General features: G+C 35.6%; 3 protein-coding genes across 3 annotated transcripts; 2 read left to right on the top strand and 1 right to left on the bottom strand.

The window, feature by feature from the left end:
• Positions 1-1,262: 1,262 nt before the first annotated feature.
• On the bottom strand, positions 1,263-2,702 carry FOMMEDRAFT_160439 (uncharacterized protein; the record flags this gene model as incomplete). The annotated part of the gene is made up of 3 exons (XM_007270174.1): positions 1,263-1,940; positions 2,004-2,138; positions 2,205-2,702. The coding sequence occupies 3 exons, from the start codon at positions 2,700-2,702 to the stop codon at positions 1,263-1,265; spliced, it is 1,311 nt and encodes a 436-aa protein (XP_007270236.1).
• Positions 2,703-3,354: 652 nt separating this feature from the next.
• FOMMEDRAFT_22946 (uncharacterized protein) lies at positions 3,355-5,370 on the top strand. The gene is made up of 13 exons (XM_007270111.1): positions 3,355-3,454; positions 3,505-3,828; positions 3,885-3,907; positions 3,970-4,024; positions 4,078-4,134; positions 4,171-4,344; positions 4,406-4,447; positions 4,497-4,506; positions 4,601-4,614; positions 4,670-4,826; positions 4,873-4,989; positions 5,041-5,138; positions 5,201-5,370. The coding sequence occupies exons 5-9, from the start codon at positions 4,087-4,089 to the stop codon at positions 4,612-4,614; spliced, it is 288 nt and encodes a 95-aa protein (XP_007270173.1). The 5' UTR covers positions 3,355-3,454; positions 3,505-3,828; positions 3,885-3,907; positions 3,970-4,024; positions 4,078-4,086; the 3' UTR covers positions 4,670-4,826; positions 4,873-4,989; positions 5,041-5,138; positions 5,201-5,370.
• A 248-nt stretch (positions 5,371-5,618) lies between these two features.
• Positions 5,619-12,217, top strand: FOMMEDRAFT_160438 (uncharacterized protein; the record flags this gene model as incomplete). Its single annotated transcript, XM_007270173.1, has 3 exons — positions 5,619-5,685; positions 5,736-5,839; positions 12,194-12,217. The coding sequence occupies 3 exons, from the start codon at positions 5,619-5,621 to the stop codon at positions 12,215-12,217; spliced, it is 195 nt and encodes a 64-aa protein (XP_007270235.1).
• Positions 12,218-21,618: the final 9,401 nt, after the last annotated feature.

Raw genomic sequence — 21,618 nt, 5'->3', positions numbered from 1 at the left:
ACTCTTGTATTATACTGAGATTTTTTAATATGTTATTAATAAACAATATACTAGTCAACTAAATTGAACTTTCTAAAAGCTAATTAGTTTTATACTCTAAGCTGATGACTCTTTATCTCAGGTACAATGGCTAGGGCTATGTAAGCAATGTATGTGTTAAAGCATTATACAGTATAGTTTATAATTAATGTATCTTACTTAGAGTAAACAGTGTTATTAAAAGTCAAGCTAAAGTGTTTGATTGTAGTAGTAATTATGTAGTCTCACATTATCACAAAATATGTGAGTGAACCTTAAGACAGCAACTGAGATGGACATTCTATTTGGAGATCAATTCACAGGTCCAACTAATAAGGATTAACTTTGTATTAAAATAATTATTACTATGTATTAGTACTGTAGGGATCTCTTAACATAGACATACTTTCCAACATAAAATAGGGATTGTAATGTATAAATGGGAGTAAACCTGAGTACAGGTTTGTAATATATGTTGAAGTTATGTAGTATTAAGGCAAATAAGTTCACCAATACTTAGATAGGCAACAATAAGCTACCTTAGTTATTCAACTGATATTGAAGCAAAACTTCTTGCATATAGTACAATATCCATCACATGATTTCCTGTTCTTCTAGCACTGTTTGAGTTACTATACATTATGCTTTACTCCTATGCAGACTGTGGTACAGTAATATTTGGATAATGTAGAGTACATACAGTATTGCTTGTTATGGCAACTATTTCCATTTTCATTTTGACAAGCTCAACTTCTAGCATAGCATTGTCATCTAGGTAGGAACACTGTGGACCCAACTTTGTCATATCATCTTAATGCATGCAAGGAGACTCTCGCCTCTAATCACTCTCACGACAGTACAGCGACTTATTTCCGCCATAAAGGACCCATGTTGTGCTTCTCGGGCCTTTCAGTACGCAGGCTGTCCATTGTGAAAGCATTACTCGGTGCGATCTGATTTGTGACCGCTTCATCCAGGGCCATCAACAACAGATGCAATTACATTCATTTTACAATAAATACTATCCTGTCTGTCGGTTTAGAGGTCGATGAGAAAATAATTATGAGCTTATTGATAGAATTCTCAATCAAGGATGGTTTATATACAGGAGTCGTGGCAAATGGGCAGGACACATATCACTCTGCAGAGCAACTTCTACATTCAGTTTGGCATAATTATACAATTATAAATTTAATACTACTATAAAATTATCGGATTGAACTAATAGAGTATGTTTCTGCTAGTTAAATAGGGTACGGATCATACGATGGCGGACTTCTGCTGAGGGCCACCTCTATACTGACAGGCTTCTCGTCATCACCACCACAGGTGTCTAATAACTTGTCTCCTTCGTTTATGCCAGAACATATGGCATTGTCATCGCGTTCGTCACAGAAACTCTCATCAATACTCTTCTGCCATCTGACAATTCTATGAGCATCCAGGTCCTCCGCCTCTTTCTTGCGGCGTTCTTCCTCTGCTTTAATGTCCTCGGGCCGAATGCCATGGACCTTCATCTGAAATGCATCGATCCAGTCCCAGAAAGCATTATGTCTTTCATCCTCAATATCCTGCTCTTCGTCTCTTCTCAGCCGACGGATTCGCCTTTCTTTGGCAAGATCAACAGGATAATGGTCCTCAGCATATTTTTGAAGCATATCCTTCGCGTCTGTACTACCGAAGCAATAAAGCACGATAAAGGCATAAGTGATATCGAGCAAGATGTCTTTAGGTCGGTATTCTGTATCAGCTATTCCTCCTCCTGAGGGAGTATCCCTCAATCCAGAATCCTTAGTCAGATCGGAATGGGCGCCGTGCAATAGTTCACGAGTCCTCTCTCCGCCCAGGAAACAATGGACTGTGACGCGGTAAGCGTCCGGCGGAGCATTCTCTTCGCCTGGCATTTCGTTGGTCTTGAGGAACTTGTTCGGCGTCCGTAGACAGAGTACTCAATATAGTTACAATGAACATGATGTACTACTCACTTTAAGGAATGCAGCCCATTTCACTCTGTGAAAGGAACAGTGAAACAATGTTTCCATCATAATCTGGTTTCGACAGTCATCAATAGTCATAGTATCGTCTGGATCGCCACGGCTTGCAAGGAGACTGCGGAGATACTATTTCAGAGGTGGAAAGTAAAAAATATCAGTTTAATTTTTATGATACATTGCTCTGATGCTCACGTCGTCGCCCTTTTCACGCGGTACCAGATGGCACACCTCACACAACTCTGAGAGCATCTGGGAAAACGGGCAGCCACCATAGAATTCCCTCAGTTCCTTAGGCACATACATATGCTTGGTAGAGGAACATGAATCTCGATCCATGTGAGTAGCCCTCATACGCCAATCCAGAAAGTTTGCTTCTCTGTCAAAGCAAAACACATAGTAATCTCCAGGATTGACGTCCTTTTCCATTTCCTCTTCACTAAAATCCTTGTCACCGTTGAGGAAACGGAGTGTCCCGTCGACACCGCATACGTTAGTCGCTACGTATAGAAGCCACTTGCGCGGTTTGAGTGAGTAGAGCATCATGCAGTCGTGGGGAATATGCAGCAATGAGCTAGGATTGTGACCACCAGACATATACAAGAGCAAAACGTTCGACTCGTCGTCTACATTATCCGGAGAGCTTTTTCTTGCCAGAGAGGAAATATTCTGAGTAGCAGGATCAATATTCATGGTTATTTGCTGTGAGAAGTACAGAATGTAGCGAGCGTACTTGACTCAAAGCTGAAAGCAAGCCACTTTGAGACAGATTCGAAAATCACGTGAAATTTTCCGTCTTCAATGAATGAAAACTATTTTGGTTAACTATTTGTTAAAGTAAGAACTTGCATCCTATACTTGAATATGAATTGTCCGGTAAAACAACAATAACGATAATAAAATTTTAGTGCATATGTGCCCGATTTAAGATTTTATACTAAATGAGGAGTATTTGTAATTGCTTCCCACAGCTCTTGTGTAGTGCTCCGCACCGTAGCGTAATTTACGGTTACGCCTTCAGCGTATACGGTTATGCAGCGTATTGTAAATGACTTTTGGAGCTGAAAATACGCGTGTATTTTTACGCACGTATGTGTATACTTTGCCCCAAAAAATCCCGTATACAGCGTATACGACATATACGCGGTACACAAGAGACCTAGGAGATCAGCAGTTCTCCCTATTTAATCTGACGTCAATCAATTCAACAGCCTTTTATAGATAGGTTGCTTCTTTGTACCTGCCCTTAAACTCAAACTTTGCACGTGTGATGATATGCACAGTTAGCATTCCTCTCACCCCCCGACTGTCTCTCACTCCATCACTAGTGTCCTACTTCCCCCTGCTGCTTTCAGTAATATTAATCATCTGTTAAACAAGATAGATGCTTGATAAGAAGTAGGTAACATTGTATAAAGATGTCTGCAAGGATTTCTTTCGTCTAGGTGAGCCACATTATAGGCAATTGGTTCAGAGACTGATTATGCGTGTCTAGTGTAATCCTTGTCGTTTCTAGGTATCTTTTCCCTATATAGATATGTTTCTTCAGAATGTGCTGCATACCTATCAAGATAATCTTTTCATCAGCAATGCCCTTATGAGATCTGTGATCATCTGTCTTGTAGCTATGCTCACCTCAGTCTTTGTAGCTTTTTGCTCAAATTTGTAGACCATACTGTCTCTTGGTACTCACAAGAGCTCTATAACAGTTTAACCACTCTTGAAAAAGCTAACAATGTAATTATAGATTTGAGTAGTACAATGACAAAGGTGATCAGCTTGACAATTGGACCCTAGATCTGGTAGGATACAGTAGCTGGTAATATTTTTCTGATGTAATATTTGCAAGGTCTGACTTATTCAAATCAATCTTAGCACAGTAGCTTGAAATAGGATAGGTTATATATACTTTCAAGCAAATACTTGATGTCTAGATTGTACTGAGTGAATTTTTTCGTAGTCACAGTCTCCTACACATTCACTGAACAGTACCTTCAAGTGCTTCCTATACACTGGTAAGTCTTTCAAACTTGAGAATGCATAGTATATTATTAATTCTTATTGTTAGTACTACAGGATGAGTGAAGATACAACAAATAGTGGAAAGTGGAAGCAACGGGACAAAGTTGACTCAGGCAACATTGTTAACAACAAACAGTAGCGTGTCCAGTCAGCAAAGCTCTGCAAGAATGCTGATACATTGAAGAAACCTCAAGCAAGGAAGAGTAAGGACCTGGGTGCTGCTAGTCACCCAGTCCTGATAGAGAGTACGGATGACGAGGATACATCTGTTCAGGAGATGGATTCTGAGTCCGATAAAAGCGAGGATGAAGAAGTAAGTACATATCCCTCTATGCTATTATTCTAAAGCTCACAACAAGCATTTTTACACTTAGGAATCTCTTCCACAACTAGGTACACTGAAGAAAACAGTACAGGTAAGAAAACTGCTTTTTTGGATGCATTTACATATTACAAGTCTTTCAGGCAAAGAGACGTCCTCTTGCAAATACGAAAAGCACATCAACAGTAGCCTCTCAGCAGAAAAATGACAAGTCTTCAGTTACTGTTAATGATGAAGATGACCAAAGTAAAGCTAAAGTAAGTTTTTGTATTGATATCCAAGTTTTTTCGTGTGTTTTCTTTACATATTTAATTAGGTGTCAAACTGTATCATGTTGTTCTATAAACAAGTCCCTTGTGATGCTAATAGCTATGCTGAGGATGGAACCAAGTATTTCCAGTGCTGCCATCCTCATACTAATGGACTCTCTAAGATTCTGAAGATAATGCAAGCAATGTGTGGAAGCAAGACTGGTAGGTTTACTGGTACTTTTTCTAATATGTATCTTACTTTTTTCAGGTCTCAGGCAGCATCTAGAAAGCTATGGTGACATGTTTTCATTCTACAATTTCTTCAGAGTAGTAACAGCTTTACACTTGCCTACTTCTGAAGAGATAGACATTGCAAATCGAACAAGTATGTTTGCTTACATAATCAACATAGACTTGCTTAATGTGGTTTCCTTAGCAGTACTCACTCGAGAGGAGCTCAGGGAGATTGTCAAGGACTTGCCTAATACTAATAATATTGTAGAGATGTTTCAAAAGTAAGAGAACAAGAAAATGGTAAGATCTTTATTATTTACTTATGTCTATCTTTTAATTTTGTCTCTTTTTCCTTGTCATAGGTACCCTGGGAGCATGCAACCTTCAAGCGATTCCTTGTGGAATAGGTTGTTAAGACTGATCAACCATTTACTACTACAGAGGATCCTACCTTCCAAAGGCTTTTGCAATACATTCACCAGGCTAGAAATCTTTCTATTCCATTGAGTGACACAGTGAAGCATAACATTCAAGATATGAAGACTGAAGACTTTCAAAGAACAAAGGCAATGATCCAGGTAAGTCTACACTCATCTCTTTATTTTCTCCCCAATTCTGCAGGTTCTTTAGGTTACTTAGGTTAACCATACATATGGCAGACTCAACTGACTGTCTATACTAGCAAGCTTGTTGAGAGCTACAGCTAAGAATGCTTGTACTAATTGTATTACTCTGTTACAGGGTCTAGAGTCTAAGGTTTCACTATCCTTAGATGCATGGATGTCCAGTAATGGATATGCCTTTTTGGCCATTGTCATACATTACATTACAAATGACTGGAAGTTAGGTATGTATATCTAAATGTAATCTAAGTTTTGACTACTAAATTATTTCTAGATGAAAAGCTTATCACTTTTGAGGAGATATCTGGCCACCATAGTGGAGATAATTTGGGTGCCATTGTATGGCAGGTTATTGAGCAGTATGGTATTAAAGAGAAGGTACGGCTTCGCTTACGTAATACGAGTTCGCATTCTTCTCACATCTTTTATCCACTTCTTGTATTTCATGTAGCTGATTGTGATTACATGTGACAATGCTACAAACAATAATACTATGCTACAGTACATTGGAGGAAAAATGCATAGTGACAATATAGATTTCTCTTCTAGCAATGCTAGAATGCAATGCATGCCTCATACAGTCTACTTAGCAGTTATGAAGGTAAGTGTCTCTTTCATTACTTTATTTCCTCCAATGCTTACACTATTAAAACAGCTCCTTAAAGCTCTAGGAGCTATAGATTATGTTAATGAGTCTGCCAGTACTTATCAGGAGGATATAAACCCTGTAGACAAAGACAAGGAAGCTATTCACAAGGATGGATGTGAGGAGGAGGAGGATATGTCTAATGCTATTATTTCTATTGCAAAAGTGAGTAAATAGTAATATATTACTTAAAAAGTGTCTAAGTCTTTTTAAAGTTAAGAAAATTCGTTTGTATGATAAGGGCAAGTCCTCAACACTGGCAGGAGTAGGTACAGGCTGCTACTCTAATGTTATCAGAGAAGGAGCAAGAAAGAGGCCAGATAGCTCTCATGCTCATCCTTGATGTCTCAACACAATAGTCTTCTACTCACTATATGCTTTGTAAGTAATGTTTTACACATTTATATATCTCTAATTCAATTTTACAGGTTGCACACTCTGCTTTCAAAAGGCTATAGACACATTTTGTGCTAAGCATGAGTATTGCAACTATGAGCTTAATACAAAGGACTGGGCTGCAATTGAGCTTGTATCATCTTGGCTTCATCATTTCTGATGTGCAACAACTGCTATGTCAGCTACAAAGATTCCTACCTTATCTTTGGCATATGGGTACTTTTTACACCTCCAGAACAGTCTCTGCAAAGCAATACAAGAGTTTCCTGCTACTGCACCACTACAACTAAAAGATGCACTACATGCAGCACACAAGAAACTTGCTGACTATCTTACCTGGTTTGTTGCATCACCTTATTACTTATGGGCTACACATAAGTCATTACCTTACTCTTGCTCATCAGTACTTATACTTTTGTCTATATCCTTAGTCTTGGACCCTTGTATCTCATACTCTGGAATGAAACAGAATGCTATTGGTGATGCCTGACTGCTACAACTCATTGACAAGGCAAAGTGTATGCTTGAGGAACATTTTCATTCAACTTACATTATTTGTTATCAAGGCAATGCAATCTCTTCAGATGCTCTCATGGACAACACTGAAACAAGTGTACATGATATTGCGAGTCTTTTCTCCACCAACAAGCTGTCAAACAGTAACACTGAGCTTGAGGAGTACTTCTCCATGAAGCAGGAACAGTCATGGACAGACTGTGACCCTGTCAAATGGTGGGCTGGCCAATGTGCTCAGTTTCCTTTACTATCACTATTTGCTTGGGATATACATTGTATTCCAGGTATGTTGTTCTTTGCATCATTTTCAAATAATATTCAGGTCTGTTTTACAGGTTCTTCTGTTGCTGTTGAACAGATCTTCTCATCTGGACAAGATACTATTGCTTTTCATCATTCAAGCCTTTGCCCTGGAACTATTAGGGACTTGATGATGGTAAAGCATACTTTGAAGGCAGTGAACAAGTCTATTTAGTTATATTCAATGTCTATAGTAACTACACTACCTATATACCTTCTTTGTAAGTGTATACACTGTATATGCTGTATACACTACTAGCATATTGTATAGCTCCCCCAGACTCTACATTTATGTGTGTATGTGTATATGTTAGAGAATTTACACACATAAGTGTATACACTACACACAGAGCACTACTCTTGTGTGTCCAATGTCCATTATTGGGTTACTCAAGTACTATCAAAAACACATTATAGCTGTCCTCAATTCACTTGTGAGGGAGACTTGCAGCTCAGCACAGGGAGGAGAACTACTGTGTTGGTTCTCCCCCAAAACCTTAACTCCTGCCTTATGTAGTTCCCTCTGTGCAAGTCTGTGCAATTTTGCACAAGTGCTCTCGAGTGCTTGTGCAGACTTGCAAAGCGTCAGAGTTTAAAATAAACAAAGAATTCCCTCACTAAAACCAATGTAAATTGTGATTAGTATGACAGAACACCATAAATAACACAGTCCTGTGACTGTATAGAGTGAGCACAAGCGTGAAATAAGTGCAAAATACACATTTTATCATATCTTACACTCTCCATTCTCCTTCTACAATGGCCCCATTAGTGTATAATAGTATGACAAATGCATTAAACATTGGATCTTTTGCTTTATACCAGACTTTATATGCTAAAACAGACAAAGATTTGCTCATAAGCATGTTTCTTGCATACAAAGCTCATTGCTTGCTGCTTCAAGCTCGTCCTTCAGACTGTGGACCATATGATACATCCTATTCAGAGGATTTCCTGGATAACTTACTATATAACACATTGGATTTGATTTTTAAATTGTTCTTCAGGTAAATTTCAAGGTTATGAATCATATGCATGCTACCACACTCTCTGATCCATCATACATCTTTTAGAGTCAGCTGCGAGTCATTCAAGGTCTTAACTGATCTTATTAAGAATGATGAAGTGTTTAGAATTACTGGTACAAAGTGAGTCTATACATGTCTTATCCTATGGTCGAAATTACATGTACATTCTGATGTACAGGGCACAAGCACCACCTTGGATACAGCTTGCTGTCTTCCTCATATGTAACAGATCCTCAACATGTATTAAGGTTGCTGAGATGGTATCAATTGTGGAGGGTACAGTACACTTGTATTGTTTAAGAGTTACTACTGCTTTCTGCCAGCTCTATCCTTGTTTCATCACCTGGCCAGAAGGAGAGTAATGTCAAGCACTAAAGATTAGGATACAGAATCAAGGTTTCCCTGGATGTATTAGTATGCTAGATGGATCCCTCATCCCTCTTGCTACAAAGCCAAGGAAGGATGGGTTACAGTACTTCTGTAGGAAGAAGTTTTATACTGTGAGTTTTTTCACTCTTTTCCTTTCTTATAATACTTAATTCTACTACATAGAATTATAAAGGTTGCTCTACAAGGAATATACAATGATAAAAAACACTTTACCCACCATGACTTAGGGTGGCCTGGAAATGTACAGGATACTACTGTGTTTTGTGACTCTTGTATCTGGCAATTCAAAGGAGACCATTTCTCAAAGGAGGAATTTCTTTTGGCTGATAAAGGTGAGCCTTTTTGACTTTATATCTTAATGTGCAATACCTCACATTCTTGCATTACTGTATTGACAGGATATCCCCTCACTCAATTCACTGTGTGCTCTTTTACTGAAAGTGACCTTACAAATGACCCAGAAGAGGCTTGCCACTGCTGCCACTTTAATTTCACCCTCTCACACTGTTGTATTACTATTAAGCATGCTTTTAGTATACTCAAAGACTGTTTTCCTTCCCTTCAGTACCTTCCAGGCACTAATATCAATGTCATTTACATAACTATTGAAGCTCTTTTGGTTGTACACAATATTCTCATTAATATCAATAATGATCCTACTAACATTTTGGATTACAATAGTGAGGAGGATCCTAATGTATTTGCTTAAGAAATTGAGGTTCTGGACAAAGGACTTGCTAATACAAGGAGAGAAATCAATCAGATAGCAGATGGACACCTCTATTATACTGGATTACATTACTGTAAGTATCTTATAGAGTGTATGAATGGATTTCAGGCACTAGGTGATATACTCAGGCACTAAGTAATATAATTCCTTGAAGCTCCTTAATGTGACAAGCTATAACTGTGTTGTCTTTCAGATTGGTGAATACATGTTCTATTTCTATTGTCATTACATAGTGCTTCATTTGTACCCTATTTATCTACTAAATCCTACTTCCTTGAAGCTTATTAATGTGTTTTTGCCTGTATTGTTGTGCAAGATACTATAATCCAACAATACATTCCAAACCCTACTTCCTTGAAGCTTATTAATGTGTATTTTGCTTGTATCATTGTACAAGACACTGTAATCCAATCTTACAAGCTAGTCCTGCTACTCAGTACAACAGAGATGTCTGATTGTGTTACTAATGTTGTGAATCTCCTCAGCAAGGTTGACTGCCAGGTCCTACTCTATTAGATTGTCTGAGTCTTGCATCTGACAGTACTGCTTGAGTTTTGAGCAACACAAATCTTCCATATTGTGCATCTCCTGTATCTTTGTAGCTTGATCTTTAGACTACATTCTTTTGCAGCAAAACTCCTCCTCCTTCTCATCCTTAGCTCTTTCATATACAAATCACTCAGTATCAAGCTGAGTAGACCCCTTTTAATGTTCTTGCTGGGAAAATATTGCCTCCAACATGATAGTAGTGAACTCAGAGACTGTATCTCCTTTCTTTCTTTTCTTTTCTTCTTCCTTAACCTGCTTGACTTCTGCTTCAACATCCTTGAATTTACACAACAAGCTGAACTCTATAGACTTGTCTATATTAGCTTGGCCCTCTGTACTAAATAACCAGGCAGGTAAGTCTTCAAATGTATAAATAAAACAATCCTAAAGGATTAGGAGACTTACACTCTAAGGATAATAGGATAAATGGGTCCCTCAGTAAATTTCTTATACTGTACAGCTAAGGTCTAGAGGTCTGACACACTCTTGTCTCCATCTCTGCCCCCTGTATACTTTTCCCATCCTAAATAATGTAGTAAGCAACCATTTTAATAGTATAATGATAGAGTGACTAATGTCTAGTATCCTTGAACTGTCTAAATATAGAGTGCTACCAATTGAGGCACTGTTCAGCTGTATACTCTGGAAGAATGTTCTGGGAGATCTGGAACAAAACTATGAGTGAGTAGGACAGCTGTATTACTTTATATAGTACCTTACAAAGACAGAGAAAGTCTACAAACAAAATATGAAGTAGATGAGAGGCAAGTAACTCACCTCTTAACAGAAATTACACAAAGACACTTGTACTTTTGCCTAGCACTCTAGAGTTGTAATGTATTCTACTAATTTAATACTAGACTCATCATTCCAGGTAGCTATAATCTTCACTTTGTTTATTTCAATAATATCTGTGTCATTTTTTTGCTCCTTAGTAAGGAGATTGATTTTGGACTCAGAATGACTAGAAGCTTGTACATTTTTTCTAGAGTATACACTCTTACCAGTTTTCCTACTAACTACCTTCTTCTCTACTTTAGCTTTGCCCTTCACTGTCTTAGAGACCTTAGGAGCTAGAGTAGAGGATTGTAGGGTTGGATGAGAGCTAGAAGAGTTAGAAGATACTGGTTGGTGAGCTAGAGTTTGTGCTTGGTTTTGCTAGTGTATGTAGAAATTTAGGGCTACTAAAGCTCTAACATTGTCTAGAAACTCTAGACTTAGAGTATGGACGACTGGGGCTGGACTAGGAGAAGGGGGTACTATAGAGCTGGCAGGAATTTGTATCTGGTGAGTTGCTGCCTGAGTTTGTACATATAATTGTAATGCTTGTAATAAAGTAGCTAGTGTCTAAGGTTGGCTGAATGGTTGTTCAGCATTCTGAGAGCTGTTCTGCTCTATCTTAGAGGTTGAGAGTTGAGGAGGACAAGCTGTTTGAATTTTTTTTTCTTTGTGACAACACTCATGTCTCAGATGGATCTCTAAGTTTCTTTATTTGGGACATTCACATTACTACATTAAGAGGTATACAACTTAAGTAATAATGGTCAATCCTTGCTGTAAGTCTGATCCTCAATTCTTGAGGGACTTGTACTGCTCACAGTATTAGTCTTCTTCATACTACAGCCCCTGCACAAGTCCTCTACACAAGTGAATTAAGGAGGGCTATACTGTGATGTAGTTAGATACACTCCCAAATTCAGAATGGTGGACATTGTAGTCACTAGCCCAAAATGCATGAAATCAGGGCTATTGTATTAGGCTGGAGCTGAAGCTTTCCTTGTGTGTTCTTAGAGTATATTGTTCTTTTAGTACTAACAGGAATATAGTATGTGGTCAGACAACAGTCTTGCCAGTAATAAATACTTTTGCCTACAACTCTAATCTGTAGAACCTACCAAATTACAGCTCTTCAAGAAAGGATCCAAATCTAACATATTCAGTCTATCTATTGTCAATTGCAAGTTGTTGCCCTCAAATTGCTCTACACCTTTTTCTGACCTAATACACAGAGGAATATTGTTATCAAATAGCTTGCCTAATTGACTGTGTACCTCTCAAAATTCTCAGTGAAATTTTTCTCACTACAGCTCAGATATTACAAGAGGGCTTATAGAGTGAGGGATCTTTGAACACATTGTATAAGGGACCTATGCTGGTCCTACTGCACCTTTTGCAAGTCTGCCATGTATGGTGCAAACTAGCCATGTTATACTTGTCATTATGGACTGACATCATTCTTGTTGTTTATGGAAAAGGCAGTACAGAACAAGATGAACAGCTTATGGAAGCTGTCAATACTTGGCTCAGAATGTCCAGGACAGTGCCACTCAAAGTTACAGCTGTGTTCAATACAGGCAAGCTCCTGAATAGGGAGCTTGACATGGCAACATATATTCTAAACTGAATTCTTGGCAAACAGGCCTGCTAGAGAGAGGTATCTCTCACCTTTGAAGAAAAAGATCCTACTAGACTGCTGCTAATCAACTTTATTGACATACCAAGCCTGGAGTCTCTTACCATTCATTGGAAAAAGGCTGCTCTTAATCTGTATCAAGTACTACTACACATTCTGTGTTCTCTGTGTCTGAAAAACCTATCCATTGAAGGAATTCCTCCTATTCAAACAGGAAAACTTTCAGGCATGAGAGAGCTGTATCTACATGGCAGAGCAATCAGAGTCTCATACAGTGCTCTTCTAGACATGCTCCAAAATATGCTAGGGTTGGAATCTCTTAAGATAAGCTTTATGCTAGGCACTTTTAGACTGGTCTAATAAGGAGTGCCCTTCTATAACTTTGGATAAACTATCTATGCTCAAAATTGATAGGACAGATGTCTCTACATTCATTACTAAAAAGTTGGTCTTACCCAGATTAAAATCTCTGGCCTGTCACTCCCTTTCCTATGAACATTATGAAGAGATCATTAATATGCTCAAACGATCTTAGCTGTTGGTAGAGTCTTTGAAACTCTCTGACACAATAATGGATGAAGACATACTTATACCTCTTTTTGAACTTCTTCCACAGTTGAAAACTCTTCATACAGAGCATTCCTGTGTCATGCCCAGGCTTTTCAATGTATTGTCCACAACTAACACAGCTGAAAACAATAATGAGCTTCACTGGGGAAGCTCAGTTGTATGTCCCAAGCTCAGAGCTCTTCATTTCCAGGATAATGGATGGGGAATGGGTGGAGGTGTATGTGTTCATGCACTATACAACATGATTCAAAAACGTTGCATTTCACTCAGAATAGACAGTGTCATAAATTACCAGGCCAAAGTGTACAACTGTGCTGGTAGTGATAGTATAATCTCACACTTCACTGTCCTGTTTGCCAAACTTTGTTATATACTAAAACGAGAGAATCTTAGAAGAGCATCTGAACTGGATATTCTATTCAGACATTCTATTCATAGGTCTATTGACTGGCAAGGATAACTTTGTATTGAAGTAACCATTATATGTATTGTTACTGCAGGAACCAATAAATTTAGACATGTTTTCTGATGTAGGAAATAAACTATAAGATGTGAAAGTGTGAGTAGACCTGGATGTGGGATTGTGGTGTCAAAGATAAAGTAAAGCAGTATTGGGCAAATATATTCTTCAAACCCTTATTTTCATAGCATATATTTGGAACAATAAACACTAGAGCAGTCTTGAAACATTATTTGATACTACTATTGTTGTAGGTAACTTAATAGTAATTCAGAATTAATTATGCAACTGACATCAAAGTACAGATACACACATATTTGTTACATGATTTTCTGCTCCTCTGACACTATTGAGTTACAGTACATTCAGTCAAAATATTAGACACTACATATACTCAGGATCTAACATTAGTATAAGGAACAAACTTACAAAGTATTATGCTTTACTCCTATATAGGTTGTAGGACAGTAGTATTGAGATTTGTACAGTACAATCATATTACTAGTTATAATAACACTTTCTATTTTCATTTTGGCCAGATCCTAATTGAGTAGTAATATAAAAATTGTACAGTCATTACTTGTATCCTAGTCTCATATTATATTGACTTAGGAGAGTATTATAGTAGTGTTCTATAATCATTTTATTCTATTTACTAGTTTTTTACTTAGTCTTTCTATAGATAGCTATTATATAAATAGAGTCTTGTATTATACTAACTAATTACCTGTATAAGTAGTTACAACTTATCTTTTACCATGTTAAAAAAACTGTGTGAATGAAATTACTACACTCTAAGATTAATTAATTTAGAGTTGTTAATTAATGTAATAATACACATTTGTGTATACTATAGTGTAAACACTATCCTAGTCTTCTTTTCCTAGTAGACTCTTTCTTAATAATTAGTCTTTCTTCTTACTCTCTCTCTGTATTGTCTCTTACTCTCTCCTTTGTATACTCTCTCATTACTTACAACTTACAAACATTATGTTTACTATGTTATTAGTAATGTTGTTTAGTAAAGCTCACTCTATTAATAACAGTACTTTGAAGGATTCAAATAATAACAGTTTAAAAGATGGTAATGAATCTGAGTTGCTTTATTTTTATACACTAACTCTATCTCTTACAGTTAACACACTTACACTTACTCAGTTAGTAATATTTATACTTAGTAATCTTTCTAACACAAGTGTGTATAGTTAAAACACTATTACTTATAAGTTTGTAAAAGTACAAAGTATTTATAATATAAATACAATTTGATTTATTGTAAAGAACTATAGTAGCTTTTTATATTATATAATAATCTTTTTTATTATACTTTACTTTGTAAAGGATTCTTTTAATAACACTCTTACTATAATTAGAATATTAAATAAAGGTCTTAGTATTAGAAAATATAACTAGTTACTAGTTAATGTCTTTAAATAACAATACAACTTAAATATTACTATTTCTAATTATAGTATATTATATATTTTAGAGTTATTCTATATTATAAATAGTTTAGATTACTCCTATTTAGTCAGTTCCTTATTAATTACACTTTTATAACTATCTTTTACTAGCTCTATAGTAAGTACATTTTCTAATACTAGTATTAATAATGTTATACAAATACTAGCTGTTGATACTACAAATAACTTATTTATTTTGAGTAAAAATATTATAAGAATTGTAATTAGCTGTGTTAACATGTATTACAATTAATGATACAATTACAGACAATACAGTATTAGTAAAAAAATAATAATATGTATACAAACAGAACAGATACAGAACTATGAGACATGTATCAGATACACAATACAAGACATGTATTAGATACACAATAAGTATCAGATACTAGATAATAATACTTTGAATATCTAAGACACACAAACAGACAAATAATATAAAACAAACAACTTATTAACTAAATACATATTATTATCAGGGTCTACACTCTTATTACTTGTGTAATAACCTAAGAATACACATTCTAACAGGTTATAAGTGTTACAACCTAATACTTTCTTTCCTGGAACTCTTAGTTCCAATTACAGAACTTAGGACTTCCATCCCTTAGGTGTGTAGTATATAGACTATATACAGACTGATTCATACAGTGACCCCTATTACTACTCCTTTCTACCTTGTTACTCATTGTCTTTATCTACCCTTTCATTCTTTGTTCATTCTTTAGGCTTCTACCCTTTACTCCTTTATCCTCTCATTCTTCATTCCTTGTAGCTTATTATTCCCTGAGTACTCTTGTGTGTTAGGAGAGATGTGTTCTCTAAGTTGATAGTACTCTCAAACTGCAAATGTAGACCTACAGTCCTTGATCCAACTATATTCCCAAAGCTACTAGCTAGGATTTATACTAAGAGAACAAGTAGAAATATGAGAAGAGTCAAAAAACTAAGGAACTACTGTATCTACAGACTGCTTTTTATAATAACTGAATAATAAGAGTAAAGTAAGGAATGAAACTTAAGAATAAGATCAAAGAAATAATAAAGACAAATATTACAAAACTAACAGGCACATCAGAGGCTAGGAAGAATTAACAGAGTGTTACACATTAGAGAATATAGGCTAAGAGGCCATTACACAAGAAAGGCACAAGTTACCATATTGGGTAAGAAATGAATTAGCTACATTATGATTGTGTACACTGTCTTATGTCTCTGTAGCTCCCTCCTACACTCAATACTAAAACAATCTCTATAAAACTTTGTAGGACAATAGATAAGATATTAAGGATTATGAAAATCTAATACTAATATTGGTATTTTGCAAAACTGACAGAGATATAAAGGAAATGAAATAGGTCCAATCCTACAATCCTAACATTACCCTCCTCCTTAGGTTGTACATCCCAGACAACTGAATTTAGAGGCTAGTTTGCTTAAGTAAAGTGTCAAAGTTCTTAAAGGTTCCCTTTAGAATGTTCAGTTGTCTTAGAACACTAGGATAAGTTTTATAGAAATCCCTAACAGTATCCTAAGTATGAGTGAGATCATTTTCAGACTGCCAAGTTACTTCCTAGTATCCTACCCATTTGACAAGGAACTGGAGCTTTCCCTTGTAGAGTCAAGAGTTAAGGATAGTCTCAACTTTGTATTCAATCTCATTATTTACAAGTTCAGGTAGAGGAGGAGGAGGAGCCTTCTGAATATTAAAGACTTGGGGAACATATAGTTTGAGTAGAATCTTATTAAATACTAGGTGAATCAACCATTCCTAAGATAGTTTGAGCCTATATGTACTAGCTCCAACCTTTGAGTCAACCTTAAAAGGACTAAACCACATGTTATTGAACTTCTTAGTAGGTCTGGTAGTCTTTATGTTCCTTGAGTTCAAACACACTATATCTTCTAGCTTGTACTATATAGAGGGTCCTGAATGATAATTATAGTACTTCTTCATAACTTTAGCAGTTTGGTCCAGGCTTTTCTTTATAAGTTCCTAAACATTTTTAATATACTTAACCTATTGTTTAACTAAATATGTACTAGTCTCAGTCAAAACTGATTCAAAGCCTATAGAGTGTTCTCTAGAGTTGACATAGAATGGAGAAAACTTGGTAGCAGAATGTTCTTAATTATTATATACAAACTCAGCTATAGAAATCCATTCTACTCAGTCTGACTACTTATAGTTAACATACAAGTAGAGATACTGTTCTATCTCTTAATTAATATACTCAGTTTGACTATCAGTTTGAGGATAATATACTGTAGAGGGATTCCCTTCAATATAAAGAGCTTTGTAAAGTTCCCTCATGAATTTAGTATTGAATTACAGTCCTCTGTCATGTATAATCTTCCTGAGTAATCTATAGAGTCTAAATACTTGATCCCTGTACAGTCTAACCATTCCCTCAGCTGTAACCTTTGTAATAGTTGGAAGGGTATGTATTTGCTTAGAGAAACAATCCACAATAACACAAATAGTGTTAAATCCCTTAGACTCAGGCAATTCACTAATTAAATTAACAGATATTACCTGCCAAGGTCCAGCAAGTGTATTATGAGAATGTAATACCTTTTGTCTTGTAGTGTGTAGGGATTTCATTCTTTAGCATTTATTACAGTCTTAAACATACTTCTTAGTGTCTGTTCTCATCTGTAACTACTAGAACTCTCTCTAGATCATTTCAAGCATCTTCTTATACTCTAAATGTTCTACAAGTAGGGAATCATAATATTCCTTCAGAACCATTAGTACAAGGTCTAAGAGAATATATATCTTCAAATTTCTACACATATAGTTATCTCTAATAAGTATACTAGCTAGGTACTCCTCTCCTTTGTCTAATAATTCCTACTAAGCATCCTGGATTTTTTACAGAATGACCTTACTACCTGTATACACTATTCCTCTTAACTAGGAATCTTTAATAAAGGTAACATCTTTGTTATCATACTCTCTCTTATTAAATTAAGGACTTCTAGACAGTGTATCTACTTTTGCAAGTGTTTTTCCAGGTTTATACATTAAAATAAAGTCATAGTCTGTCAGTTCCATTCTCTAGCAAGCCTGTCTGTAGTTTAACTTGTAGGAAGCCTTAAAGTATGTCAAATTAGTATGGTCAGACTATACTTCAAAGGTTTGTCTTACTCTCAACAAGTACTAACACTAGTCCTTAATAGTTTTAACAATAGTAAGCATTTCTTTATTATAGATCTTATAATTTCACTCTGTAGGGTTTAGAGATTAAGATCTGAATACTATAGGACACTATACACTATTTTGCTTTTGAGAAAGGACTGCTCTAAGTGTGTAATTAGACAAATCAGCTTCTACTCTAAAGAGATCATACTTATTTAGAATTGTAAGGACAGGTTGTAAGCTCAATTGTCTCTTAAGCTCTTCTATAGCCTCTCTTTACTCATTTCCCCAAGTAAATAGAACATTCCCAGTTAGCTTAGTGAGTGGACAAGCTATTTTGCTATAGTCTTTGATGAATCTTTAATACTAGTTGTAGAAACTAGTAAACTGTTGTAATTGTCTTAAGTTCTTTGGTTCTAGCCATTCATTAATAGGCTTTACTTTTTTCAGGTGCATTCAAATCTTATTGTTCCTAATAATGTGTCTAAGATACTTAGTAGTAGATCTCTCAAATTCACACTTCTAGGACTTAAGGAACAAGTGATTCTCTTGTAAGATTGTAAAAACCCTTTAAACTAGGTGTCTATACTCTTTAATATTTTTAGAATAGATGAGAATATTGTTTAGATAGACAACAACTGATCCCTCATTAATTAATTCACTGAAGATATTGTTTACAAAGCTCTAGAATGTAGTAGGAGCATTTGTGAGACTAAAGAACATGACTGTAGGCTTAAACAATCCTAAATTTGTTCTGAAAGCTGCCTTCTACTTATCACCCTTCCTGATTCAAATATTATAGTATTCCCAGCATACATTAAGCTTTGTAAAGTACTTAGAATCCTTGACCTTGCCTAGAAGCTCTTGAATTAAAGGTAGAGAGTACTTGTTCTTAATAGTACCTTCATTAAGCTTTCTGTAATCTTGAATCAGTCTCAAAGATCCATCCTCCTTCTTAATAAAGAAGAAAGGTAATACTATAGAGGACTTTGAATATTGAATCCTTTCTAAAGCCAGATTCTCAGAAATAAAATCCTTGAGTATATCTTGTTCTCTAGGAGCTAGAGAGTACACTTTACAATCTGTAACCTTAAAATCCAGCTTTAGATTAATAGTATAGTCCTAAGATTAATACTCTAGTAATTACTCAAAGGATTCTTTACTAAATACATTCTTGTATGCTTCAAGATAAGGAGGGATTGTAAAAACCAGGGTAGGATTGTTATTAGTTCTCCTTAGGTACTCTAGAACATCTGAATACATCTCTAGTTCATTCAAGGATATAGAACAACTGTTTAGACATTTAGTAAAGGACATAATACCTTATTCCTGATCAATTTCTGGATTATACTTGTTTAACCAATCATATTCTAGAAAGATATTACTTAATACTAATGTAGTAACTGTCAGACAAATTGTCTCTGTATACACTTTAACAGAGAGTTCCACTTCAACATAGTCCTTTAGAAGACCTCCATTATTGCTTGTACTATTAGTATTAAAGACTGGGAAAGGATTCTTAAAAGGATATGTTGTTAACTTGTTGTTCTTAACAAAACCTGTATCTATATATAATCCAGTACACTCTGAATCAATTAGAGTATGTGTATTAATGAGTCTATAATCTGTTTTAATTGTCAAGAACATATCTAGTTGCCTTCTAGTGCTAGAGCAAATGTACAAAGCTTTCCTAGGAGAAACTGAGTCTACAAGTCTATAAAGAATGTCCAAAACTGTTCCTACACTTTCTACCTCTTTACAGACTTTAGAATCAATAGGTTCATTAAAGAAATAAGAGTCTTTACTGTCTAGAGTGTTATAGTGTAAAAAATAATTGTCTATATTTGATTTAGATGTCTAGCATTAATTATTTACATAACAATAACTCTGTTCTAACTCTTTCTCAGACAATACAGTGTCTATGCCTGAGGATTGACAAAAGACTCCTCTTCCTTAATTTGTTCCTCATCTGATTCTTCATCTATAAAGTCCCCTTCCTTTAACTCCTACATTGCCTCTACAAAAGTAAACCTTTCCTTAAGTTCTATAACTCTGAGAATCATCCTAACTCTTTAATACTAAGAAGGACAAACTCTAGCAAAGTGACTAATCTCTCTACAAATGTAACAAGCTTAATTCTTCTTTATATTGTTAATCAAGATGTCTATTGGTTCTTTAGCTCCTAAGAATGTTTTTCTATTAAGAGTTGACCTGAAAGGATGTAGGGTCAATTGAGGATTTGTCTGTACATTTAGGACTTTAGAATGTGTAGGGGAATTGGATTGAGGAGAGTTGTGAGCCTTGTTGAGAAGATTGAAGTACAGACAATTGTCAGATTGACTACTAGAGAGTCCCCTACATGTAAGAGTCTCTCTGAGTCAAGTTTTATTGTTATTAATCTGAATTGTATACTTTTTCCATTCATTATAAGTATCTAAGTCTAGTAATAGACACATTAACTAACAAAGTACTTTAGGATTAAAAGTATACTAAAGTAAATCAATTAATATAGAGTTATATACTTTACCACTTAGTCTAGCTTCAGTCTTTAGAATCTCAAACTGCTGGAAAAATACATCTACAGAGTGATTTCCTTGCTTGAGTTGTCTGAGCTTCTAGATAGCAGTTTCTTTCTTACTAGGGTCATTAAATGACTTCCCTAGTTACTCTATAAACTCTTAGAATGTTTGTATACAAAGGATTTCACCCTTATTGTCTGTGTTTTGAGTAACCTAATTTTCTACTTATACAGTAGCTGTCCCTTCCTTTAAATAAGAAAGTACAAAGAGTATCTTCTTTTTACTGTTGTAGAAGGCTCTTTCATTAGTTAGGATATATAGTAAACATTCCCTTTTAAAGTCCTAATAATCCTTGCCTCCTTTGTACTCTCTGAGAGTAGTAGTAATCTTTCCCAGGTTTCTAGCTAGAGTATAGTGTATTACTATAGTAACAGCTTGACTAGTAGCTTCTGTAATTAATTGAGAGACTGAATCTATGTCTAAGTATATATATACACTTTACTAGAGTTGTACAGGCTCATAAGGGAGTGTAGGAGAGTTTCCTGAAGGATTTGACATTGTTCTTAAGGCTAGCTCTGATGAATCAACTTCTAAAGCACTAAATACTCTTTCAAATGCTTGAGCAAGCTCTAAAACGTCTGATTATTTGTTAGAGGCCAGTGTGAATGATTATAAACAATGTCTAAGTTCTAGGGACAGTTCCTTCAACTAGTTTGCTACTTAAGCAACTTTGATCTTTTAGTTTTAAAACTCTTAAACTACTTATATACACTCTGTTCTAAGTACAATCTAGTGACTCTTATCTAATAACACTAAATAACTGTAAGACAATACTAGACTTTTAGACTGTAAGGTCCTTAAAGGCATTACTACTTGAGAGAGACTCTAGTCAACTAGCAAACAAAGGTTAGGGATTGAGCTTTACAAGTAGTAAGTTAAAAAGTGTTTAGAAAAGAGTGTAGCTATACAAATTATAAAGACAACACACAAACTCAAAAGAGTGAAAGAGAGCAAAGGATGGCAGCAATTCAACCT

The sequence above is a fragment of the Fomitiporia mediterranea genome, assembly GCF_000271605.1.
Source record: "Fomitiporia mediterranea MF3/22 unplaced genomic scaffold FOMMEscaffold_12, whole genome shotgun sequence".
In the NCBI taxonomy this organism is placed as follows: domain Eukaryota; kingdom Fungi; phylum Basidiomycota; class Agaricomycetes; order Hymenochaetales; family Hymenochaetaceae; genus Fomitiporia; species Fomitiporia mediterranea.
The sequence above is the reverse complement of the archived record's forward strand: the minus strand, read 5'-3'. Positions and strand labels throughout refer to the sequence as shown.